The sequence below is a fragment of the Ips typographus genome, linkage group LG5 (genome assembly GCF_016097725.1).
Source record: "Ips typographus isolate SLU linkage group LG5, UJ_Ityp_2.0, whole genome shotgun sequence".
Lineage (NCBI taxonomy): Eukaryota > Metazoa > Arthropoda > Insecta > Coleoptera > Curculionidae > Ips > Ips typographus.
In genome coordinates this window covers 14099343-14125147 of record NC_138426.1, presented here as the reverse complement: position 1 = coordinate 14125147, position 25805 = coordinate 14099343, and the positions used below count along the sequence as shown (strand labels likewise).

Below are 25805 nucleotides of genomic sequence, written 5' to 3'. Positions count from 1 at the left end.
GTGACAGGTCATGTCGTGGATATAACAGAATTCCGTGACTTTAAGTACAAAACGTACGGGACCGTAGTCACTCCCCTCGATCAGCTGTTGTTACGTCAAAGATTTCCTGCCTCTCATGCAAATTCTATTTTCAATTTTCCAGAGTTCGGTTTTCCCAAACAGTTGGAAATAGCACCTTGTTATGAAAAGTACGCAGTAATAATAAGTGATAAAAATGACGGAAGAACGTGATCGGTTAAAATATAAACTGTACAATGCGGCTTCTAGCGGCATGCCCCTATCCTTGTACACAGCCTTAGCGGAAATGGACCCCAATGAGGCAAATCAATTATTAAACGAGGTAAACAGTAAACACAGGATTTTTTTTTAGGTTTTTTTTCGTACACCGCTCAAATCCGTCTTTGTTCCAAAAGACGGCGGTTTTCTCTGTTGTCTTTGTTTAAAAAAAGAAACGACGCACTTGGAGGTGTCATTGCCGTTTTTCAAATTGTCTGGAACCTTGAATATTTTTCTGTTATGATTATTTAAAATACTTTCCCATTTGTTCATACGTCAACAGTAATTTATAGTGCAAATTTTGAGTTAAAGATTTATTCTGGGACAAAATTGCATTTATAATTGCAATCTATATTGATTTAAAGTCACTTGAAAAAGTAGGGATTTTCAACCAAATTTTAAAATTTATTAGGTTTAAATTTCAACTAACATTGGCTCTAATTCAGTCTTTTGTCTATCAGTGTAAACAAAATGTGACATTTAAATATGAATAATATCAAATATTTTAAGATTTTATAGGACTGGGGTAAAGGGAGGGCTTAATTATAGAAGTCAGCTTGATTAGGCAACATCACATTACTAATAAATGACAGATGACAGATGCCCAAATAGTTTCAAGATGACATTTTAGTAAATTTTTGACATTGACAATTTAGTTTAAAATTTCTGTTGGAAACTATTAAAGTAATAAACTATAATTAAATAATTTCGTCCTACTATCAGTTTTTAGTGATATTTTTTTTACAGAATGTAACAGATGAGGATGGTCAAGAGTGCAATCCACTTGTGGCAGCTGCCAGATTCGGTCATCATATGATAATTAAAATACTATTAACCAAATTCAAGCCGGATTTGGAACAAGAAGGAGTGGTAAAGTTTGACGGATATGTAATCGAAGGAGCGACAGCTTTATGGTGTGCAGCATGTGCAGGTAAAACTTATAATTGTACCCCAAAAGTTTTTCCCTCCCCTAGTCTGACTCGGAATCAAATGTGGCGTCACAATGACGTAATTTGACAGTTGGTCAAAGTATGGTTTTGCCAAATTACGTCATCGTAACGTCACGTTCTCCATGCCGGCTTTAGTAGAATAAATGTGACTAAAAAAACATTTATGTGGGTTTGATTTGTTTTTTTTTGACAATTATCTTTATTTAGGCCACTTGAATATTGTAAAAGAATTGGTTAAAGCGGGTGCGGACGTTAATCACCCTACAAAAACTAATTCCACCCCTTTACGAGCAGCATGCTTTGACGGACGGCTCGATATAGTAACATACCTCACTCAACATAAAGCTGACATTCACATTGCTAATAAGTACAACAACACTTGCCTAATGATAGCAGCATACAAAGGCCATATTGATATTGTAAGTGGCTTTGTGAGGGTTTTAATCAATCTTACCTAGTTAAATTCGTCGTAGGTTAGTTTTCTCTTAGAGAACGGTGCTAATCCGAACGAAAGAGCTCTCTGCGGAGCTACTGCTCTACATTTTTCTGCCGAATGCGGCCACGTAGACGTAGTAAAAGAGTTGTTAGACTATGGTGCTATTTGTTATGCTAATTACACTGGAATGACTCCTATTAAATCGGCAGCGGAACGAACGCGTCATAAAGTAGTCGAATATTTAGTGGAGAGGCCCGAAATTAGCAAGGAAGAGCAAATTGAGGCCCTAGAGCTACTCGGAGCTTCCTACGCTAACGATAAGGAGAATTACGATATTGTGAAAGCTTACAAATATCTGCATAGATCCATGGCTTTAAGGTATGAAGCTTTAAAAACTTGGGACTCAACAATGCAATTTGTTTAATTATTGTAGGTATAGCGATCCAGACAATCCAATTAAAAAGAAACTAATAACCCCAATACCGGCCTACGAAAACTGGGTAGAATCACAAACTTTAGCAGAATTAGAGGCAATCCAAGCTAACAACAACAGTTTACACATGGAATCGCTGACTATCAGGGAACGCATTTTAGGAGACCTCAATCCCGAACTGCCTCATCCTATTATTTATAGAGGCGCCGTGTTTGCGGACAATGCGCGATTTGATCGGTAAAAATCCTTAACACTCAACAGTGTGGCTCACTGTACCGTTTGTGGGTGTTTCAGATGTCTCGTACTGTGGCTGCACGCCCTTAAACTACGTCAGAAAAACCAAATTTCAGTGGTCAAAGATCTGTTGCGATTCGCGCAAGTTTTTTCTCAAATGTTGCACGTGGGCGTTGAGGTGACCTACGAGCAAGTGATCGAGGTTCTATCCGCCGCCATCGTGGAACTGGAGAGGAATAAGGAGAAATTGGCTCAGCCTGGACCAAAAGACGAGCCAGAAACCGTAATGGTAATTTGCTGTTTTATGTACAAAATCTTGGTTAGTACTCGAGTGGTAGATAGTCGATAATGACGTGGTTTTGTCAAATAATTAATGCAGTGTACGAGTTAACTAGCATGCGCCGATATGTATCCCAAAAAAATTCGAAATTATTAACGTTACGAATCTCAATAACTTGTGTCAACGTAAATGCTTTTGTTGCCAACAGATGTCATTGATGTGTTTATACAAAATTATAGAGGTCTCTGGCAGTTTTACAAAATTCCTATTCAGAATAAATAAATAGTAAGATTAAAAAATGTAGTACAGGGTGTCTCAAAACTTTTTTTTGTGGTTTAATTTATCTATTTTCTGTTCAGTGACTTCAAACAACAGGAAGATCAAATAAAAATGTGTGTTTGATAACGTCATACTACCAGCTGTTGTCAGTTTGACAGTTCAATTAATGCCCGGGGTATTTTGACGTTTTTATCAGTTTCATAAGTAAACAGCTCAGGTCGTCTTAAATAGAGTAGTTCTGCGTCAAAAATGCTGTTCAGGTTTAGTGAAAAAGAACAAATTTTTATAGACTATTTTTAGTAAAAAGTGGCTTGAAGAACCTGCTTAATTTGAAATGGCAGAATCCGCTAGGGCCATTTTGAAAGTGCCATAGATTTCTAAATGCTACTGAAAACCTTGTAAAAAGTACTAGAGCCCTCTACAAGTGTCTTAAACTTTCCCAGAACTGTTTTAAATTGCCAGAGGCCTCTAGGATCATTTTGAAAGGTCCATAGACGTCTAAATGTAGTGAAAACCTTCTTAAAAGTGTCAGAGCTCTTTACAAGTGTCTTAAACTGTCCCAGAACTGTTTTAAATTGCCAGAAGCCTCTAGGACCATTTTGAAAGGTCCATAGACGTCTAAATGTAGTGAAAACCTTCTTAAAAGTGTCAGAGCTCTTTACAAGTGTCTTAAACTGTCCCAGAACTGTTTTAAATTGCCAGAAGCCTCTAGGACCATTTTGAAAGTTCCATAGACCTCTAAATGTTACTGAAAACCTTCTTAAAAGTGTCAGAGGCCTCCACAAGTGTCTTAAACCTTCATAAAATTATTTTAAATTGCCAGAGGCCTCTAGGACCATTTTGAAAGTTCCATAGACCTCTAAATGTTACTGAAAACCTTCTGAAAAGTGTCAGAGCCCTTTACAAGTGTCTTAAACAGTCCCAGAATTGTTCTAAATTGCCAGAGGCCTCTAGGACCATTTTGAAAGTTCCATAGACCTCTAAATGTTACTGTAAAACCTTCTTAAAAGTGTCAGAGGCCTCTACAAGTGTCTTAAACCTTCTTAAAATTATTTTAAATTGCCAGAGGCCTTTAGAACCATTTTGAAAGTTCCATAGACCTCAAAATGTTACTGAAAACCTTCTTAAAAGTGCCAAGGGCCTCTAGGACCATTTTCAAAGTTGCATAAATTTCTTAATGTTACTGGCAACCTTCTAAAAATTGCCAAAGTCCCCTACAAGTGTCCTAAACCTTGTAAGAATTGTTTAATTGTTAGTATCTAAACATTGATTTGGTTGGTCATATACTTTATAGTTTATTGTAGCTCCTGCCTTAAGCTTTATAACCTAAAACTATAGTCATTTTGACAATCGATCAATATCACATTCAATCACCGACATACGTTTTTGGCACACTGAACAAATTATAATGAAAGCTTGTGCCAGGCAAAACAATTTTGTTGCACCTGTTATATGTATAAAATTCTCTCTAAAACTAATCATTCAATCTACTTATGTCTTAGTTTTTGCTTCGTAACAATTTGACTTTGGAGTGTTTTACTCGACTAATTGTATGTGCAATACTGACATGTTAACGATTTTGATAATGTCAATAGGACGAGATTGAAAGCAACCTAACTACGACCCTGTACTTGCTTACTATTTTAACAAAACTAATGAAGACATGCAATGAAGAAGAAAAGTTTAACGTCCAAAGAATGGTTTTTGCGCTGAATCGACTACAGCTCACCTTAAGAAACGGACAAACTTTGCTGCATTTGGCATGTAACGCCGAAACTCCTGTGGACGACTTTCACACCAACGACGTTTGCAAGTAAGTTACCGGTGAGTTAAGGTAAAGTTGGTCCTGAAAATGTTTATTGTAGATTTCCTTGTGCCGAAACTACGAAACTGTTGATCCGATGCGGAGCTAACGTAAACGCTATGGATAACGACCGTAACACGCCGTTGCATGTGATCGTTAACTATCACAAAGCCATTTCCGATTTCCTAACTTTACACTCGATTATAACGGATCTCACTGAGAATGGAGCGCACACTGACATAGTCAACAATAAAGGAGAAACTCCTCTCGAAGCTTCCTCAACAGGTAAGTCAACTTAACACCAAACAATCAAATTTTTAATCTGAAACTAATGATTAGGTGTGGCTGAAATAATCTTAAAGACTCAAATAAAAATCAGTCTCAAATGTATAGCGGCCAATGCCGTGAAAATCAACAATATTCCGTACAGAGGCCTGGTGCCGTCCGGTCTGGAAGACTTCATTGAACTTCACGGCAAAGGTATCGAAAGATGGGAGAAATACAAAAAGGATCTCGATGCCTTATGATTGCAGTTTAACTTGGACGTGGTGGAGTTGCTGATGCGACGTTTTAATAATTTTTGAACGATTTACAGATTTTATTATTAACTTTTTTTTTGTATGAAACTCGGGTTTATTGCAATTTTAGTTAAGTTTAAATGCTGATTTTGGCGCTAGTCACTGCTCGATACGGTCCATTTTAATTTGCTCAAAACGAGTTCAAAAGCTTGGAACGCAAGTACCTGGATCTATTTTCTTTAAGTGTATTGTGATACTTTTACGTTTTACATGTTCCTATCTTAATTTAAAAAAGATCAAGTGATAGCTCAACTTAAGTTTGTGAAAGATCTTGATTTGAGTCGGAACTGTATAGTTATTGTAAATAATCGTCGACAAAATATTGTAAAGAAACTTTAATTTCATCTCTCGCTGTTTCTATACATTTATACAACGTATTCTAGTCCAACTTTTAATATTATTTATTTATATGATTGAGAACTTGGCTGTTTACGCTTATAGCTTGTAAACAAGTTGTCCCAAAAACAAAGAGTGGTCTAGAGACAACAGAGAACAAGGCTAAAAAAACAGAGTCAAAGCACTGGGTCCCCTTTCGTTTTGACGCTCTGATGACAGTTGGTCAAATTATATTTGTTCTGGCCGCTTAACAGAGCGACAAAACGAAGGCGCCACAGGTTCTTTATTATTGTTTTTCTGTGTTCAATCTGCTAATGTGTAAGAGCGTAGGCCTAATTTTTAAATTTCTAACGATTCAGATAATGTATGTTGTGCGATTTACTCTTTGAGACTGTATTTAATAAGGTCATCTAATAATTATTGTATATCGCAATGTTGTACAGTAAATGTAAATAAACATGTAACAAAATGAATACTTGAGTTTCAGATTATAATTAATATTAATATCAAAAAGGTAAATTCAAAATTGGCGCATTCGCATGATATGCAAAGTATGCAACTCTGCATGCTTTTATTTAGAAGAAGTAAAGAACCTAACCTTCTTTACTCCTACCTATCCTAACCCTAACCTAAAAAAAAAACAGTTTGTAGTGTAGGATACACGTTTGGTTTCAGTTTTCAATTATTGACTATTTATTTAAAACTACTATTTTTAGCTTTAATTTGATTCTGTCTAGAACCTTGCCTACTACATTTGTAATTTTTGAGCACACTTTGTCACAGTTGTAGTTCTAAAATAATATCAAGCTTTCAATGGCCAACAAAGTAAAATCTAAAAACCCCCAAAATCCTACAACAGGTAAAGATTTAACAAAACCAGCTAAAAGAAAGAGAGAAACAGAAAATACCGAGGAGTCAAATCCTCAGAAATCCAGAAAAGCCAAACCAGACCTAAAAACTAATGGAGGCCCAAAGTTTATGAAGTCAGACAAAAAACCAGATCCCACCAAGCCAAAAAGTGCAAAGCCTAAATCACTCACCGTAGGAAAGTTTGCAAAAAAAGGAAATCCTGGCATAAAGGCCATAGAGAAAATTGAGGATTGGAATAAATTTAAAAAGGAAAAGAAAGAACTGAGGATTAATCGTATAAAAAGAAGAACAAAGGACAATTTCGATCGCATTCAGGAGGCCAAAAAAATGGGTGAGAAACTTAGATTGAAATTGCTGAATGATGAAGAGAGGACCAAAGTTATTAATCAACTACACGGTTTGCTAAAAGGCTCTTATGACAAGTTTGTGGTTGCACATGACACTGCTAGAATTGTTCAGTGGCTTCTGAAATACTCAAGCAAAATTGTTGTCCATCAAATATCCCAGGTGAGTAAACCATTTATCTGTAATATTGATATTTAATAACTTAAATTGTAGGAACTAATCCCAGTGGTGATAACAATGTTACAATCAAAATATGGCACTTACTGTGTGAAACGTCTGTTAAAATATGGTGAGGATGACATCAGGTCTGCAGTAATAGATCAGTTTAAAGGACATGCAGTAAAACTAGTTAGTCACACTGTAAGTGCACCAGTTATTGAATTTGCCTTTTCCACTTATGCCAAACCAGAACAGAAACAATTGCTAGTGCAAGAGTTTTATGGAGACTTGTTCAAAAATTCTAAAGATCCTACAGTGAAACACATCAAAGATGCTTATAAAGACAATGAAAGCATGAAAGCAGCTACTTTGGGTGCATGCAAATCAAACATTAAAAAAGTCATTGCTAAGGGACTGTTAGATTCTGGTTTGGTACAAACTGTGTTGAGTCAATATTTAGAAGAATGCTCTGAAAGTGACAAAGCTGAATTAATAAGTGATTTGGCCCCCCACATTGTGGTTATAAGCAACAGTAGAGATGGTAGTAAAGCTGCAATGCAGTGCATTTGGCATGGAACTGCCAAAGATAAGAAGGTTGTCCCTCAAAATAAATGAATGACCTTTAAATTTGATTTAATTTGTTACTTTTAAAGGTTATAATGAAGTCACTAAAGGAGAATTTGATTGAGTTGTCTAAGCATGAGTTTGGGCATCACACTGTTATATGCTTGCTGGATTCTGTTGATGATACTGTATTATTGCATAAGGTTATTTTGGTAGAATTGTTGAAAAATGCTAAAGATTTAGCTGTTGATGAGTATGGACGTAAGGTAAGTGTTTAAAAACCAATAAAAATAATCTCTAAACCTCAATAACATTTACAGGTATTATTGTGGTTGGTTGCCTCAGCAGATTCTACAGTTTACCATCCACAATTCATTCAACAATTAACATCAGGCCGCGAGGCCTCTAACAGCAAAAAACCTGCTGAAACTAGAAGGGCTGAAATCCTCCAATATGCCATTAACACTCTGCTCAATTTAATTATTGAAGATTGCCAGTTTTGGCTGTCAAATGGTTCATTGGCCATTGAAATGCTTGCAATTGTGAAAGCTGGTAATTTACAACAATATAGAATTTCTGCTGTACAAGCCTTTATTAATAAATGTAATTTACAGGTTCTGGTAATGTTTTAAAAGAGGTCTTAGTGAGGGTGGCTGAGTGTATAACTGAAGAGGACTGGACAATTACAGAAGGAGAAAATGAAATATATGGTATGGAGCATGCAGGTCTTCATACAGTTTTAAAGAAGCTAGTTCAACATGATAAAGTGGCATTTGAGCAACACAAACCGACTTTTAGTTCTGTTATAGTGGAACATCTGGATAGTGACCTGGTAATAATTTTGAAACTTATCAAGGTAATAGCTAATTATATTTAATTTTAGTTGGAAAAATGGTTGAAAATCAACCGTGGTTGTTTCCTGTTGGTGGCAGTTTGGGAGAACTGTGGGGACACAAAAATTCAAAAAACCTTGAAAGAAAAACTGAAGCCCTACAATAAGTTGTTGACCTCCCAATCAACTACAGGAGCAAAAATATTAATAAAGAAACTTTGTTAATAACCTAAGTTATTTATAAAAGGATATTAAAACCAGGAACCTAATAAAATCAACTTTATTAAACTTTTGTACTTTGTCTACTCTTAGTTACTCTACCCCCTTTCTTATTCCCCTTTTTCTTCTTATTTTTCTTGGTACTTTTAATTTTGCGCGGGTGCAGCCAGACTGGAAAGGCCCCATTCTTGTCTCGTAGCGTCTTTGGGTTAAATTCTTTCTTGATCTCATCAATGTCCATTGAACTGGTTTGTTCTTGTTCTGTCGAGGCTGACTCCACATTAATAACCGATTCCGGGACCTTGTTACCTTCCTTCTGCTCCTGTTCCACATCTCGGATGATATTTTTGGCCAGGGGATCGTTGGCCAATACTTTTTTGAGACGGTCCAGTTCTTTCTCACCGTAACGGATGCGTTTTACTGCTCTGCACTTTCTCTTCCATTTGCTGCGGATACTTTTTGCCATCTCTGGTTTAATTTAAATAAAGCAATGGATTGTATAGTGTTTTCTACTAACTGAACGTAGTAATAATAAGAAAGAGTCTAAAAGGTAGCACTTAAAGGAAACATAATGATACAACACGCATTTTGAAATGAAAGTGAGGTTAGGTTAGGTCTTCTTTTGTAAGTTATATCTTCTTTTCTGTTGGTTGATATTCATATACTTTTTTGCACTTATGTCATACTAGGTATGGTATGGTATAAGAAGTACAAAGTGTGTTGTACTTGGTATTAAAATTAAACTATTATTTATGAATTAATTACTTACCAATCTTACCATAAACGCACGTGTCAACAAAGTGCATAAACATACATGTATAATCTACTTTTAAATCCTCAAGGCGCCAATAATTGCGGCTGGAAACATTGTTATTTCCTACACTTCCTTCTTTTTGATGTGTATTTAGAGCTGTTTATAGTCTGGTAATAATGCTACAAGATTTAACATGCTAAGTTTAACGTTGATAAAGTAAACGTTCAATAAACCGAGTGTTTTTCCATTAACAACGCCGTTACCTGAAATCCCAAAATCAACTTTCAAAGTCCTTATCATTTTTATACAAATATCTTCTGTATAATTTTGTATTGTGTTCAAAAAGTGTATTGTACTTCTACTAGACTCCAGAAACAAAAAATAATGACGACCGACCAAGATACTTTACTACAATTTTTTGATTCATCAGAAACTAGTAAGAAAATTGATTTTCCAGTTATTCTACGAACCAAAGATAGCACCAGATGGTAAGCATTTTTTTGTATCTTTATTAGCATGTATACAGGGTGTTCCATACATAATATACATTGATTGGATGTTCAAAAATATAGCAGATTCAAGCAAAGTTAGAATTTGAATGTAACACTTTTGGTGCAAATATATCATATGTTTTCAACATATTTTCCACTATTGATTGTTATTTTGATTATTTTCAGTAATAATAAAAATTACACCTTGAGACGCAATACACCACTTACCCTATCGCAATCCCGGAAATCCGGTGGCAGATTGGTAAGCAAACGTGGCAGGGTGAGGGTGTATTTCAAGAAAATACCCCAAAAATCCCTTCAGTACGCCAAAGACTTGTGGAATACCTTGGTGGATATGCAATGGCGATGGTTAAGTCTCACCGTATCTTTGATCAACGTGTTAGCTTACCTTAGTTGTGGAGCTCTGTTTTACCTTGATGCTTGGATTAGTGGAGATTTTGAAAGAAAAGATGGTAAGTACAGTGAAATGTTAAAACTTATATGCTACTGAGCAATTTTTGGTAGAAACTAGTAGACCATGCGTAAAAGGCATCCAAAACATGTGGAATTTCTTTATGTTGGGTATTGAAACCATCACAACCACCGGTTATGGTTACGTTCATCCCACTGAAGAGTGCAGTCTGTATTTCGTGGTATTAACCTACAGTACTGTCATCAATATTCTCATAGATGGGGCTTTTATATCGGTGGTTTACGCCAAAATGAACCGGCCTAAAGAGCGACGGTTGCACGAACATATGTTTACGAAAAAAGCGGTGGTAAGTACCATACTGAAAGTGATCAAACGCAACCAAATTGTGGTTCAGATCTCTTTAAGGAATGGTAAAATGTCTTTAGTGACACGAATTAACGACAGAGATGGAAAACATAAAGTAAACACTAACGTTCGCATGTTCCTAATCAAAGACCAAGTAAATGATGATGGTACAATCACTGTTAACTACATCACAGAGCTGGAAATTCTACCATTTGGAATGTTGTTCTGGCCAGTAGAGTTGATACACGAAATTGGCCCTAAAAGTCCATTTTGGACCATATCACCCGACGAACTGATGACGGAAAAGTATTTACAATTTCTCTTCTGCTTCTAACAATCTCAATCAGTTAGATTCATACTTTTAGACTGGAAGTTGTGGTGGTGGTGTCGGGAAGCTCCCTAAAAACTGGCAAATCCACGACAAGCCAAACGTCTTTTCTCAACAAAGAAATTATGTGGGGATACCAGTTTGAACAGTGTTTGGAATACAATTTCGACAAGAGAGAATACACAGTTAACAAGAAACTATTCCACCAAACTGTTCCACAAGAAGTGCCGTTATGCAGTGCGGAGATGTTGAGCCATTTGCAGGCACAAATGAATAGTTATGCTCAATCGGGAAAGATGGAATGCACTAACAGCAATGCGATCACGTAATTTTTGTAAAAATGCGAGTTTGTGTTACTAGTAAATTTGAGATTTGCTGTGCAATGATAGGTAGAGATAGACAAAGATGAATGAAGACCAAATAGTGTGCATAATAGTGCAGTATTTGCGTAAATCAAGTTGGAAGCTGTTTTTTTTTTTGATCAATCACAAAATCTCCCAACTGTACTCAGGATTTACGCAAATACTGCACTGTATGTTAGAGTAATACTAGTACTGTGGGCATTTGTATTCTTTAAGGAGTACAAAAGACTCCTTAAAGAATTTCTATGTTTTGCTAATATGACGTACTAAGCAGAATTTCAAAATCTGTTATAAAGTAACTACTTCTTTGATATTACCGGATGTATTGAAAGTATAATTTTTCTGTTACTGTTCGACATAATTTATACTGCAACATCCTGTTCAAACCGTAAGTGTCTTAAGTACTTAAATAATAACGATATTCACATTCGTTTATTGCTGTTTATTGACAACATTGATTAATGATTGTTTGATTTTGGGCAATTTTGCGGTCTTCAACGTTCTGAACAGGTGTTGATCAAATCTGCTTAGATAGTGATCAACCGGCGAAAAAAGCGGCGTCAGCATACCAAAAAAGCGGTAGATCATTGATTTAAGAACCGATCGAAGAATAAGGCATAACAACAATCAACTTCTGAAAGTTAAGTAGGACGCGGCCGTCACTGCCGCCTTTGCACTTAGCCGTTTCCACTAGATCAGTCTTCTTCCGATCGTCACCTGCAGAGTTTCTAAGTTGAGCAGGAGACGAAATCGACGGTTTTCAGTGGATCGTGGTTCCGATCGGTGCAGGATAATATGCGGGCTTGAGTTGTCGCGATTTCGCTTTTATTGCCTCTTTATGTTGTAAACGCCGTATATATTTACATACGTATGCGATATTTGTGTGCCCGGTAAGTTTTATTCTGAAATTTGTTGCTTTTACTGCCGTAAAATTCGCTCAGAATGTGCACGGAATTTGCGACGTTATTGTCACAACGAATCTTCTCCTTTCCATCTTTTGTAGACTGTGATTGACATATCGTTCACTTTTGTGTCTTGTTCAAAGGATTGCATAAGTTTAATACAAGTACTAAGTAGTTTTGTAACCACTCGTTGATTTTTATTTTTTGATTTCTAATTGAGTGGTTAGTAGAATGTCAAACTTGTTATTTTTATGGTAAGTCTACATGTGCAGTATTTGTGTAAATCACAGCATTTGTGATTGGTCAAAAAAAAACTAGCAAGCTGAAAGTTGCTTTTTTGGCCAATCACAACCTACTCACTGTGTGCTAAGATTTTTGGGCAAATGCTACAAGTTTCCGGACAAATTGAAAGACTAAAAATTGACTTCAGAGGCTTGGAAATTTACTTTGTAACCAGTTTTCAGACACATTGAAAGACTAGTATTGAAAATTGACTTGTAGACATAAAAAAATACTTTTTCTTTAGTCTTTACTACAAAGTCGCACATCTAAACTTTGAAAATTGACTTGGACATCAAAAAGTGACTCCAGAAGCTTAAAATTTGAATTTAAAGGAAGTTTTCATAATTTGAAGAGAAATTTCAATATTTTAGCATTGAAAATAGTCTTACATACAGTATATTAGCATTAGGTTCATGAAAATTGACTTGGTTAGATTAACTTTTCTAGTTATTGTGACTTTGCGACTATTTTTAGTGCTTTAAAACTGCTTTCTGCTTGGATAATAGAGTTTCAAGACTGTCCACCAAGTTGCATAGCAGACTTTAAAAGCAATTTTTACATTTTCCTTAGACTTAAAAATGTCATTTCAAAATTACTAAACTTACTAGTTTTTAATGCTTTAAGGCTGTTTTCAGCCTGAAGCAAAATAGATTTGCCAAACTAGTAAAATTTGAATTTACATTGCTTAATCATGCAAAACGAATTCGTTTTTACTACTCAGAATTCTTAAAACTCTGAAGATTCTAAATTAAGGAATTTACCAGGTTAGTTAACCGTTTTTGATAGTGCAAAGTCTTTATGTTAATTTTGTCGGTGAAAATGTCCTCCTAAATTATAAAAATATGCTTAAACCTTTTATAGACACTTTTTGACACTGCACGTAAAATTTTAATAACCGAAATCTACAGGGTGTTTGTAAAGCCTAAATTTGACCTGTAAACATGTGCAGGATGTTCTCTCTCATTTATGGTCACCCTGGTCCCGAAATAACTTCCAAGCGAATTAAAAATTACCATGTAGTCGCTAATTAAAACTTAAATAAATACGCACACATAACAAGCTGCATTAACTTAACACATTTTTGCGCTTTGCTGGTTTTACCGTTTTTCCGATGTAAGTGACCACAAACATGTTCGTGGGACGAATGTTTGGTGTGCAGTATATTATAAGCAAAACAACGTTAAAAATAGTTAATGTTTCAATTACGTTACTCTAGAATGACGTGTGTTTTGACACCATAGCAAACAATGTAACCAATTTTTGTTATTTTTAATTTGAAAACATTTAAGTGAACAGTAGTGGGTAAAGTATACAGGTGTGGTAAATCCAAAACCGACCATAGGAAAACCGTGCAACTGACAGAGAAACGTACATTATTGCATGCGCGGGACTAAGACAGAAAACGAAAAAAATATCAAGTAGGCCATATTTTCAGCGCGCTGTTGCCAAACGCCAAGTATCACTCAAATACCGTCGACAAAATAACTTGGCGTTTGGCAACAGCGCGCTGAAAATATGGCCTACTTGATATTTTTTTCGTTTTCTGTCTTAGTCCCGTGCATGCAACAATGTACGTTTCTCTGTCCGTTACGCAGTTTTCCTATGGTCGGTTTTGGATTTACCACACCTGTATATAGAAAAATGCAGAAAATATGAACCATTATCAAATTTACAAACATCAATTAATGTTTCAGAGTAGATCAACATGGATTAGCAATACTTTTAAAAGAATTCTATTGACAAACTTATGGTTAACGGTGCGGAAAATGGTACGGTATTTTTATTATATGATCATGTCATTCAAAGCCTTGACTGACCTAAATCACTGATTGCTGAGCGATGATACAAAAAAGTTACGTTTATAATTGCGACCTAAATTCCATATACAAAACGCACTGTAGACTGTAGCTATGTTGATTATAATGATTATTTCATTCTTATACTAATTTTTTAGTTTGTTTAAGTTGTGTAAATGTGTAACTTAACTATCTCGGACCTTTTGATAGTTTGTGATGAGCAAGCTGAAAGCTGTTTCTACTAAACTTAAACTGTGCTTAAACTTAGGTTTAGTGCTGCACATTGTAGACTTAGCATGACTGTATCAAACCAATTAAGTTACCCACAAACTGAAAGTGCATTTGTTATCCAAATTGAGTTTGGGATGCAACATTTATTTGTCTACTACCAAGTCAAATTGGATTAATAATATGAATCTATAATGCAGTTTTACGCTTATCTAAACCTTTTCGTACACCATTGAATACATAGTTGATATTGCAAATTTCAGGTTTTCACCGCAAAACAAAAATTCTTCGAGTGTTACAATTTACTAGCGTTCAATGGCACAATAGGAGAGCGAAATTTAAAGCCGCATTGTTTTTTGCCACTTAGACCACAATAGATATTGAATTCAGCTACCGTACTCGAAAAATATTCGAACTGACCTTTAAACAATAGTAAATTACATAATTCCTAAAGCACATACCTTTGTTTACCTAACTTTGGCGTGGAGGTCAAGACGTTTACCTTTCGGTTCTGAACCCCAATGCAAACTTTTTACGTCCCACAAAATGACAATAAAAAAGTTATTATGATACGATTTGATGAGATACAACATATGATTTGAATTAGAATGAAGCTGTGAAAGAGGCGTTTTAATATCCGCGACGGTGGTCCAGGGTCAATGGAATCTATCAATGCACATCAGATTCTTTGAATGGACATCCAATAAAATAAATTAAACTTATTAATTACAACAATATGCTAATTTAGCGCAGCAACCTTGATACGGCAAGAAGTTAGCCAATTTACTATCTGTATTAGTACAGACAGACATCAAATAATATTGCCGGTTAAATAATAATGGCTACACCCAATTTAGGAAGAGGTTGGTTTCGTTTGATGGCGTTTATTTGTTACTAATGAAAGAACATCTGTCCTACTATTGTGTAACTTTTTTGTTATACCGAGTGTTTAAAAAATGTAGAAATCTTTTGGTTTGTCAACATTTTGTATAGTATTACGGGTCAATTTTTTTGGAGTTTCCAATAAAATTAAATACCTACAGCTGATTGAAACTTTTGGAAGGGCAACCACGACCATTAAAACACACTTTCCTATGAATTTGGCAAGCATTTTATGAAATATCAACTGAAAGTCTTACTAAGGTAAAACTCTATGTATTCAAGTTTCAATCAGCTGTTTTTGACATTTCATTGGAGTGCCTAATAATAAGGAGAGAGAATTAACCATTAAAAATCAATGCTCTTGACAAGGATCGAAACAACTTGTTGGTCACGTGACTACTTTAAGAAAAACTCTGATTTATATCATGTGATCAACTCTTAAATGACGTCACATTAGCTTCGGTAGATATCGTCACGATTTTATCATCTTTGTCAGGAGCATTGATTGCCAAATTGAGTTTTTGTATAATTTTTAAATTTTCATACCTGCATACATCTAACTGATAAACTTACTGAGGAAGAGGATATTCAAAATTACGTATCTCCTCAAATACTAATTAATAATCAACGCCTTAGACAATCATCGATCTTCTTCCGTATTCGGGTGGTGTTGCTCATATAGGCAAATCAGCCCGTCATTAATAATTAAGCGTAGTTTTCTTGCAATTTCCGTAACCACCACGCACTTTTCCAACCATTTTCCACCAATTTTCTATGCGTAAAAAGTCAGTGTCACTTACGCTTTAACTATCCGCCGCGGCCATTTTGATTTACTACCTATGGCGTCTACGTCAGTACGTCAGCTGACCAATGGCGTTTGTGCACGGCCACCTTGATTGCTATTGACTTATCGGAAATCTGTCAGTGTGTTGTTTTCTCTCTTGCACGGTGGAATTTGGGAATCCGGAAACCATCGTGTCCTTCCGTCCATCATCGCATTCTGGCCACGCCTCCGTTTTCCAAGAGGCTCGCTTATTTTTAATTTTGTATCCTGGCGCGAGAAGAACAAACTTCACTCGTTTTGTTCCGGACACTTTGACAGCTAATAACGTCAAAACCAGTCCGATTTCACTAGACTTAATGGTACTCATTTTCGACTAATTTGGGGACGGGGAATCCATTCCAGCTGTCAAAATGACAGTAACTGTCACTCAATTCGAGACACTGGCGATTTCCGGGTTATTTGTGGAGATATCAAAAAAGTGATTTCACCAATGGATTGGGCGCTCTAAAATTAGTCAAAAACCACCCTTCACTCGTTTTGTTTCGATAAAAAACGTTTGAGATGCATTATTGTTAATCTGTCACTTTGACAGCTAATAACGTCAAAACCAGTCCGATTTCACTAGGGTTACTCATTTTCGGATCGGCCAAACGGTGGTTGTGTGGTTGTTGTTCCCAAGCCAAAGTTTGATTGGAACTTTCCGCCTTTGTTTACCACCAAATGTTGCAAGTTTTCCAGTTTGGTGAAGAAAAATCTTAAATTCTACGAAGGTCTCGCAATAACAACACTAATTAATAAACTTAAACAACCCTAAATTAAGTTTTTATTTCTTCTGTTTGTAGTTTTTGGTGTTTTTCAACTTTTTAAAATTCCTAACCTCAAAATGTTTAGCCGACTGTCAGTTGGGACTATGCTCTATGTTGCCACATCTTCCACGAGCAGATGTGAACCTGGTGTATTGTTGGTTGCAGTAATAAACGGACCGATGAATTATACAGATTTCAAAAAAAAAGCATTTATTGCATGCAAAACATGTGAGATTCTTAGAATGTTTTTTTTTCAAAACAATATAGTTTTCTCATTTTTATTTATAATTGCTTAATGAAAGATATTGTGAGGTTTAAAGGAGGAATTTGTCAATACGGCAACGTCCAAACAGGTGATTAAAAAGATGGATAGCCTAGCTTGTAATAAATGACGTGCGTAAATTTCAATATGGCGGAGCACTTGATGACGTAACCGCCAGGGGAAAAAAAATGAACCATATTAGTTAATTTCTAAAAGTTTATTATTTTATAAGTAACTATTAAGGATTTATGCATATCGTTACATTATATCGGCATTTAGTTAACACCTCTGCGATCAGAGTGGTCGCCTTGGGCACCGACTCATTTACGATTTAGAAAGGCGGATAATTTCAAACTGTACGTCGTCATAAACCGAGTAACGAATAACCTTTTCCTGTTGGAAGAAATAAATTTCATCATCACTACTAGAGTAGTTAAATTTTTTAATTCAATTTACCTGCAAATAATTTTCCGCCCTCTCCAATACCGCCGCAACAGACTCGTTAAGTTAGTGCAGGTACAAATCCTTCGTTCTTTTCACTTTCAACCGGGCAAAAATAATCACTAATTACCCGGTATCGAGATTGGAGTTCTCAGTAACCTGCATCTGCAAAGAATCTGGTTCATTATACGTAATTAAATTGATTTTAATAAGACACTTTTATTACACGACCGGCAGCAATAATCGAGCATAATTACGATAATAGTTACAAAACAGCGGTCTCTTGTGCTTATCTGCCATATTTAGAAGTCGGCCGAATAAAGGCCTTCTTCAACTTTCACAAATTCATTCACGTCGACCCCAAGTCGCGTTCTAAGGTCGTAAGTGTGTGTGTGTGCAAACGGGCGCTTCAATCTTTCGAAGGCACCTGCTGTTTGCTTTATTGCCACTCTAATTATGTGACTTTGTGGATGATTTCTGACCAGTTTTTGTATGAGTAGCAGAACTCTCAGTTTTTGGCTTTTTCAATGGTGGGTAGATACTGATAAATTGAGTCCTTAGGAGATTGTCATTAATAATTAAGCGTACCTTTCTTGTAATTTCCGTAACCACCACGCACTTTTCCAACCATTTTCCACCAATTTTCTGTACGTAAAAAGTCCGTGTCACTCACGCTTTAACTATCCCCGCCGCGGCCATTTTGATTTACTACCGATGGCGTCTACGTCAGCTGACCAATGGCGTTTGTGCACGGCCACCTTGATTGCTATTGACTTATTGGAAACTGACAGATTGTATTGTTTACGTTATGATTCAAAAGTCACGTGACCTCTATCTGATTTTATAATCATGATGTCATGTGATTTTTAGATCAGAAATCAGTTTTTATTACAAGTTTTTTTTTTTCTAATATACTTGATGATATTACCTGAAATTAAATGACACTTTACTTCCTTCCTCTACAACCATCATCAATTATTATTCTTATTGACGCCATTTTTTCAGATTACATGGATGTAACACAATGTTATAATACAGTCTTGCAATTTTGCGAAAGTAATACAGAATATTTTATTACAAAAAGCGTCTTGAAAATAATCTCTCCAGGTCACATGACATTGGTTCACGTGATATTATTGCCATTTACAACAGAATGACCATGTGACGCACTGTCAAATGATGATACAGAGCCTGTTGACTCTATTAAATACAGTTTTTAACTTGTAAATTGTCTGAGACGTCGAATTTAAGCTGTCAAAGTTTAAAATGAAAAATATTGAGTTTTGAAATTATTAAAACAGTCACGTGACCTCAAGTGATGCAGTTTTGAACTTGAAAAGGTTTCAGAACGGCAAATTTAAGATGTCAAAATTCATGTGACCCTAAAAAAAAGAATTTGCATCTGTCAAAGTTCAAATGTTAACAAGATTACAAATAAAAACAATTGATGTTAAAAAATAATTATCAAAATAGTAGTAGAGAGAATTGAGGACGTCATTTGACAGAACGTCACATGTTCTCTGGTTGAAAAATCTCAATAATGTCACGTGGAGACGTTGATTTGTTACTTTTAAAACCAAACACACTCCTACATTTGATACATATCAGTTATCACGAATTCGTAAAAAGCCAATTTAGAGATGTTCCTACAAGAAAATTAAACTTATTGTAGGAAAACAGCCACGTACATTGTTAAATTAACCCAACTAGGAATGGTGCAATATTTCCTGAGATTCTATCAGTTCATGAACGAAACCGTTCCTATTCACCATCCTGTTATCTGCGGTGGCAGTAGGGACGTGCAGGCACTCAGCATCGTTTCCTTCGTCGACAGTTCATCGCAGGTGCATCAAAACATTTCTACGGGAATCTTTGACGTCATATACGTGAGAATCTATTAAGAATTTTCCTTCCAATAGAAAACTGTATCTGTGGCAAATATACCAGCCGCTGAAAGTAAAACGTAACATATACGAGACGTACTTGGTTAGGCGACATTGAAACGCCGTATAAGGAAATGCATGAGTATGGCCTTATGTATGAAAAAATGAGAACACATGATCGTTTCGTCTGTCATACTGTTACTAGAGGTTAAGTTTTATTTTGCTAAAAAATTACTCAAAAGGAGCTGTACCTGATTTTTCTCAAGTTACACTTATTAGTGCGTGAAATGCAAATCAGACGTTGCTAGCGTAATTGCTTTGTCTGTACACCACAACTAGTACATAAAATCTACCAATAATCAACAATTAGTGAGCTTTCGTGTAATTGCATTGCGAAGGCTTCGTGGGCATTAGCAATAAACGTAAAAATGAATGGATTATACTGAAGCTGAATGCAGTTTCGAATTGAAGACGGAAAACATGGAAATATCCGCGTGCACACCCACGGTTTTTGTGTGCCAATAAAATTACGCTAATTTCTGGTTTGGCTTTCGAGAATTAAGTAGATTCGAATGAGTCATATAATCCTCTTAAATTTACCAAAACGAGGGATAAATTTCTGTTATGGTACAAAACTTGTTTTGTTACTAATACGAGATGAATCATTCAGGTTGTTGCAACAATCTTTTCTAACAATCAAATTACTGTTCACCAATTAAACAAGACAATGAAAGTGCAAATTCGACTCCTCTTGTAATATAAGTATTATTAGACAATAATGCACCTCTCAATTTGGGTGAAATTATGTGATTACGGTATGACAACACCTACTTGTCAAGAAAATTATGTTGGCATCACTATTTATTGATTTTACTGTTAAAAAAGTGGGTGTAGTTGTAGGAAATTTGCGAAAAACGGAATTTTATGACAGTTACCATAGTTGTAATGTGGGTCAAATTGCCTTTAAAGGTGGAATCTTAAAAATTATTTCGCATATTTATGACAGGACGATTTAACATTAACAATGTGTTGAAAATGTCATCAAACAAGTCAATAAAAATACATTTTTCTCACCTAATTGACTGTTGATGTCTCTCGACTAGAGTAGTGTTCGTAGTTTGTGATTGGTCAAGAAAAAGCAGCAAGCTGGAAGCTGCTAATCTGAAAAAATGGCGTCAATAAGAATAATAATTGATGATGGTTGTAGAGGAAGGAAGTAAAGTGTCATTTAATTTTAGGTAATATCATCATCAAATATATTAGAAAAAAAAATAAAAACGAATTTTGAAAATTTCGATTTTGGTCGGATATATCCGAGTCGTATTCTTTCGATCCATGATTTCTGATCTAAAAATCACATGACATCATGATTATAAAATGAGATAGAGGTCACGTGACTTTTGAATCATAACGTAAACAATACAATCTGTCAGTTTCCAATAAGTCAATAGCAATCAAGGTGGCCGTGCACAAACGCCATTGGTCAGCTGACGTAGACGCCATCGGTAGTAAATCAAAATGGCCGCGGCGGATAGTTAAAGCGTGAGTGACACGGACTTTTTACGTACAGAAAATTGGTGGAAAATGGTTGGAAAAGTGCGTGGTGGTTACGGAAATTACAAGAAAGGTACGCTTAATTATTAATGACGAATTTTGACATTATTATGACATATACAATAGGTAAAAACTCGACATTCTTAAAAGCGTATTTTTACTTTACAGGTTATTATGACCATGATTTGACCATTCTGGCCAAAACTCATGTTGGTGCATTCATCTCCTAATGACTCAATTTATCAGTATCTACCCACCATTAAATGAAAAAGCCAAAAACTGAGAGTTCTGTTAGTTATACAAAAACAATGTGCTTTTTTTGACCAATCACAAACTTTTTCTCTAACGGTTCAAATTGCAGTTTGAATTTTGCATTTTGTTTTCAACAAACTGGTTGACACTTTACGGCTTTGCTCTGCCACACTTTGGTGCTTGTTCTTATAGACATCGGTCCTTTTGGACATTTAAAAGAATATTTTTCAAAATTTGTGTCAAACACACTTCAATCAAACTAATGGGACATCATCAAGCGCCATCATACATGAAACAAGATGATTTTGCAAGACAAAATAACTGGTCGTTTATATCTGTATGCCTGATGGTTTTTATAACACCTTTACCGGTCGTAGAGGAGTACTGCCTACGTTGGTCCCACTGACGTCAGGTACTGCTTTTAGAAGCGACCGGTAGGCGCGCTAACCAACTTTGGCATATTATCTCTCGAGAGAACAGTTAGATCAGAACCATTGGAACATTTATTCAACGCCTCTGTCTGGGGCAAACCAAAAATTTAATTGGTCAAATACACGTCTAACTGTACATTGACTAGGACAGACAAACGCGTATTTTTGGTATTGCATGCATGAGAACGTCCGTAATGGACGGGAACGTCAATAATGCAATCGAAGAGATAATGCATCGGCGTCTTCCGGACTTATACAGTCTCGAGATTATGTGATCTACAATTGTGTATTTGTAGTAAGAATGGCAAGCAGTTTTGTAATAAAACCGCATGATTGTCTTAGATTCTACTTCTCTACCAGTTGAAGTTAACTCCAAACTTGAGGATACTCATCAGAAGACAAAAACAATCTTTTTATTTAAAGTGAAAAAAAAATTTGACATTGCTTTTCTCGCTGACTATACCAAATTTTCTAATGTTTTTTTAAGTTATCGGATAGGAAATTTGATGAGGATTTCAAAAATGTACTTAAAACAATCATTTTCTTACTCCAAATGGGTTTTACAGGCGATTTTGTCGCTGACTGTTCTTATAAACTGTGTTTCTGACAGTTCAAATTTTGACACCACTTTTCTCCCTGACTGTACCAAATTTTGTAATCTTTTTGTAGGTTATCGGATAGGAAGTTTGATGAAAATTTCAAAAATGTGCTTAAAACAATCATTTTCTTACTCCAAATGGGTTTTACAGGCGATTTTGTCCCTGACCATTCAAATTTTGACACCACTTTTCTCGCTGACTGTATCAAATTTTGTAATGTTTTTTTAGGTTATCGGATAAGAAATTTGATGAGGATTTCAAAAATGTGCTTAAAACAATCATTTTCTCAACACATTCCTTGAAGTTTTACAGTCTGTCAGTGCGGCTACCATACAGAGGGTGCATGAAAATTGTAGTGGTTCAACAAAATTTCAATTAGATCCCTAAATTTATTGGCCAAATTGAAATTTACTGGTTAAGTCGGTAAATTTTCCAAATTTTTTAACTGAAAGTTTTGTTTCTTTTTAGATTATTTTTAAAATCAATTTAATTTGATTTTGATTTTAAACTTTTATGCAATTTATCGATTATGATGCTATTAGCTACATTTGCTTTAATCTTTTTATTTCTGGTGGTTATTTTTGCGTTCCCCGATTGTCATATTTTATGATGGAATCACCAACAACGTTATTTTAAGATGAGTCGTAACGGAAACCGATTTCCGGAGGTTAATTCGTTTTTAGTTAGTTTCGTGGATCGTTTTCGACGATTTCGATTTTAAGCCAGCCTTGACTTTAGGGAATTTTTTCCATTAGCGGAAGACGCAATTGCGCGGTAAAACACACCGTGTCGAAAGTTAATCGGCGAAGAGCGAACCCGATATTTTCAATTAATTACGTTTCTAACGAGAAAAACGGCCAAGAATAGAGCCAAAAAAGACAATTAACCATCTGATCGTCTATCAGTCTAGGGTTATCGGTCCGTAAACTGAGGATTACGCGGAAAAAGAACCGCGCATGGCGGGCGATATCTATTAACTTTCGATCGATCGGCGGAATTTTATTGGAAATGCGATCGTTGGACGGTGACTAGACTGATTTGCAGACGTCAGATGCAATTTGTGATAGCAAAAACTATATTCCCACAGTCGGTAAAGAAGGAACGATGAATGAGCAAATTCACGGGTGACGAGCTATCTACTCATCAATGTTTGACCGTAGATTGCAAACAGCTTCCTAGCTTTTGTTGTTCACCCTTTTTGATTCACATCTATTTTCTTTTCTTTTGTTGGACTTTCTCAATCGTAATATGTACTCAAAAACTCAAAAACGTGAAAAGCTACAGAAGTTCTCATAGCCATTTTGTAATGTTTTTTGATGATGACTAACTGACAAATTCTCTCGATGTTCAACATAAATTTCAAACTGTTATCGTCAGTCCACATGCGGAAATCCCAATACAGTGGACTTATCCAAACGTTGACAGCTTGCATTTTATAGAATAACTGCAATTTTCAATAAGCCGAAGATCAATCGACCGTCAACATATCGAAACGATTTCTATCGATTCTACGAAATTTGGGGCTGCACACTAAACTGCAAACGTTTTAACCGTGAAATGGACGGCTCATTTGCAACTTTTCATTGTTGCCAAAATGACCGAATCAAAACCAATTAACAGTGAAATTTTGCCTTTTTTTATCTGCTGGTTAAAAGCACCGCTTAGGATTCCCTGTTAAGCACGGTTTTAGCAAATCCGTAGCCAATGGCCTGTTTAATTGCCTAAAGGCGGAAAAAACACGGTCTTGACATTGACTTCTTCAGTTTGATGGTCAATATGGCCGCGGCTTAATTGCAAGGAAGATTTCGGTCATAAATCAGTCGAAATGTTGAAGGTGAAAAAAAATTTTTTTTTACTATTTCCTGCTTTATTACCGGATGTTTATTAACAAATTTGGTTTGATTATTTGCAGGTTTTAACTTGAAACGGACTGGAAGTTAGTGATCTTCAAAAGTGTTGGTGTGCATGCGTGAGGCCTAAACTAGGTACTGAAGGTGAGTTAGTTATCAGAGCAAATTGGAAAAATGTATTTCCTGATGAACATTGGAAATGCCATATAGTGTTGAGGAGAAGGTTTAAGTAAGTGGCAACGTTGCTTGTCAACTGTCACTTTTATGTCAGTAGTTTCATTATCGTCATTTGACATTGGTCACAGGGTTTCAATCAGACCAATGTGAGATGTCGTCATCAATATGGCCGATTCTCACTTAATCTGAAAATCACTCGGTGCACCGCCGTCTGTACAAGAAAGTCTAGAATGTCACTTTTAATGGCGGCGTTAGCGGTTTTCGTTTTGTACACAAACCTATGCAGATGCAGTAGAAAATATGTTGTTTTTTTATTTTTTCGTGTAGTTGATTAGAAGTTGTGAGTGAAAAATCAAAGAACGTTTCATTCCTGATCCAGATATGTATAGATATGGCTTTTTATACCCAATAAAGTCCAGCCAAAGCAAGTTTGGTTAGAACCCTTTGTCCTGGAAAGTCCAACAAACTAATGTGAAAACTGCTCAATCAAAAAAAATTTGGAAAGATAGGTAAGCAAAACTGGTAAATGGGTTTTATATTATTACCAAGACCTTTCTTTTAAAATGTAAATGGAACTTCTAAAAGCTGTCCTGTTTCTTCAGAGTAAACCTTTGTTGCTCTCAAAATGCCTCAAAATATAACTCACATATCTATGTATGTGAGAGGCAATAAGTTTACTGAATGAGAAAGCATATTGTACTTACCACTGAGTATTGTGTTGGAGTAAAATCATTCCAGTTCAAAGCTTTCAACCACTGTTGGGTTCGAGCAGGGTTTTTTGGAAAGTAAAAGACTGACACTTTTGGGCCTTTCACCAAATTGCTTTTACAATTTGGCAAACAACAAGTGGACGGCATATTGTAGAGGCAATAGAATTTAAGTTAAAAAACCAACAACAAATTATAAAACAATGAAGGAATAATAACAATAGTGATAACACAATAAAATGAACACAAACTACACTTTCACTAGAACAATAAACATACCTATAAACAACAATATATAATAGCAAACAAAAATTACTTTGGCAAGTCTTGACTTTAAACCTTAAAAATTAATTTAATCATCGAAAAACTCAATTTCCACAATACAAACAAATGCAAACTGTCAACCACTATTTCAGCCATATTGGAATTTTTGGCATGCGCCTTCTTGGCTTTCTTGTACAGAGGGCGGTGCTCGGTGACGTGACGTGAAAGCTTAAAAACTATACATATAGGAATGATAAACAGAGAGAACTATTGTAATGTAAGTGACATGTGTCAGTGTGTAAAAACGGATGTGACGTCATTTGACAATTGGTCATAAGGTTTCGATCAGACAGCTTGATAAAGTGATGGACATGACCAACTTTTGTTTCAAATATTG

General features: G+C 35.7%; 4 protein-coding genes and 1 long non-coding RNA gene across 7 annotated transcripts; 3 read left to right on the top strand and 2 right to left on the bottom strand.

Moving 5' to 3' along the window:
* Nucleotides 1-76: 76 nt before the first annotated feature.
* Fem-1 (protein fem-1 homolog B) lies at nt 77-6079 on the top strand. Of its 2 annotated transcripts, none has more exons than XM_081979835.1 (9): nt 77-340; nt 1024-1207; nt 1434-1645; nt 1700-2040; nt 2096-2332; nt 2390-2648; nt 4484-4701; nt 4754-4977; nt 5032-6079. In XM_081979835.1, exons 1-9 carry the CDS (start codon nt 215-217, stop codon nt 5217-5219), a joined length of 1989 nt encoding a protein of 662 aa, XP_081835961.1. In that variant the 5' UTR covers nt 77-214; the 3' UTR covers nt 5220-6079. The 2 variants fall into 2 exon arrangements, with proteins under 2 accessions (XP_081835961.1, XP_081835962.1); XM_081979836.1 differs by having other exon boundaries at nt 78-340; nt 2390-2618.
* A 157-nt stretch (nt 6080-6236) lies between these two features.
* Nucleotides 6237-8664, top strand: peng (Pumilio and CPL domain-containing protein penguin). The gene is made up of 6 exons (XM_081979838.1): nt 6237-6983; nt 7035-7574; nt 7634-7810; nt 7865-8096; nt 8159-8376; nt 8428-8664. The coding sequence occupies exons 1-6, from the start codon at nt 6420-6422 to the stop codon at nt 8599-8601; spliced, it is 1905 nt and encodes a 634-aa protein (XP_081835964.1). The 5' UTR covers nt 6237-6419; the 3' UTR covers nt 8602-8664.
* On the bottom strand, nt 8642-9199 carry LOC145729183 (18 kDa learning-associated protein of slug). Its single transcript, XM_081979846.1, has one exon. The coding sequence runs from the start codon at nt 9059-9061 to the stop codon at nt 8660-8662; it is 402 nt and encodes a 133-aa protein (XP_081835972.1). The 5' UTR covers nt 9062-9199; the 3' UTR covers nt 8642-8659.
* A 311-nt stretch (nt 9200-9510) lies between these two features.
* On the top strand, nt 9511-11739 carry LOC145729180 (inward rectifier potassium channel irk-1-like). Its single transcript, XM_081979844.1, has 5 exons — nt 9511-9837; nt 10027-10313; nt 10366-10619; nt 10668-10924; nt 10984-11739. Exons 1-5 carry the CDS (start codon nt 9734-9736, stop codon nt 11273-11275), a joined length of 1194 nt encoding a protein of 397 aa, XP_081835970.1. The 5' UTR covers nt 9511-9733; the 3' UTR covers nt 11276-11739.
* A 5713-nt stretch (nt 11740-17452) lies between these two features.
* LOC145729186 (uncharacterized) lies at nt 17453-21195 on the bottom strand. 2 transcript variants are annotated; one of them, XR_014178293.1, is made up of 4 exons: nt 20649-21195; nt 18280-19641; nt 17707-18232; nt 17453-17643 (listed from the first exon to the last, which is right to left on the bottom strand). It is a non-coding gene; the product is annotated as an uncharacterized LOC145729186 (long non-coding RNA). The 2 variants fall into 2 exon arrangements; XR_014178292.1 differs by having other exon boundaries at nt 17707-19641.
* Nucleotides 21196-25805: the final 4610 nt, after the last annotated feature.

Excerpts from the sequence above, each read along its gene's own strand:
- Fem-1 (XM_081979835.1), top strand. The coding sequence starts at position 215 with ATGACGGAAGAACGTGATCGGTTAAAATATAAACTGTACAATGCGGCT. Across the intron at positions 341-1,023 it reads CAAATCAATTATTAAACGAG|AATGTAACAGATGAGGATGG; the intron begins GTAAACAGTAAA and ends TTTTTTTTACAG. Across the intron at positions 1,646-1,699 it reads ACAAAGGCCATATTGATATT|GTTAGTTTTCTCTTAGAGAA; the intron begins GTAAGTGGCTTT and ends AATTCGTCGTAG.
- peng (XM_081979838.1), top strand. The coding sequence starts at position 6,420 with ATGGCCAACAAAGTAAAATCTAAAAACCCCCAAAATCCTACAACAGGT. Across the intron at positions 6,984-7,034 it reads TTGTCCATCAAATATCCCAG|GAACTAATCCCAGTGGTGAT; the intron begins GTGAGTAAACCA and ends CTTAAATTGTAG. Across the intron at positions 8,097-8,158 it reads GCTTGCAATTGTGAAAGCTG|GTTCTGGTAATGTTTTAAAA; the intron begins GTAATTTACAAC and ends TGTAATTTACAG.
- LOC145729183 (XM_081979846.1), bottom strand. The coding sequence starts at position 9,061 with ATGGCAAAAAGTATCCGCAGCAAATGGAAGAGAAAGTGCAGAGCAGTA.
- LOC145729180 (XM_081979844.1), top strand. The coding sequence starts at position 9,734 with ATGACGACCGACCAAGATACTTTACTACAATTTTTTGATTCATCAGAA. Across the intron at positions 10,314-10,365 it reads AGATTTTGAAAGAAAAGATG|AAACTAGTAGACCATGCGTA; the intron begins GTAAGTACAGTG and ends AATTTTTGGTAG. Across the intron at positions 10,925-10,983 it reads GACGAACTGATGACGGAAAA|ACTGGAAGTTGTGGTGGTGG; the intron begins GTATTTACAATT and ends TCATACTTTTAG.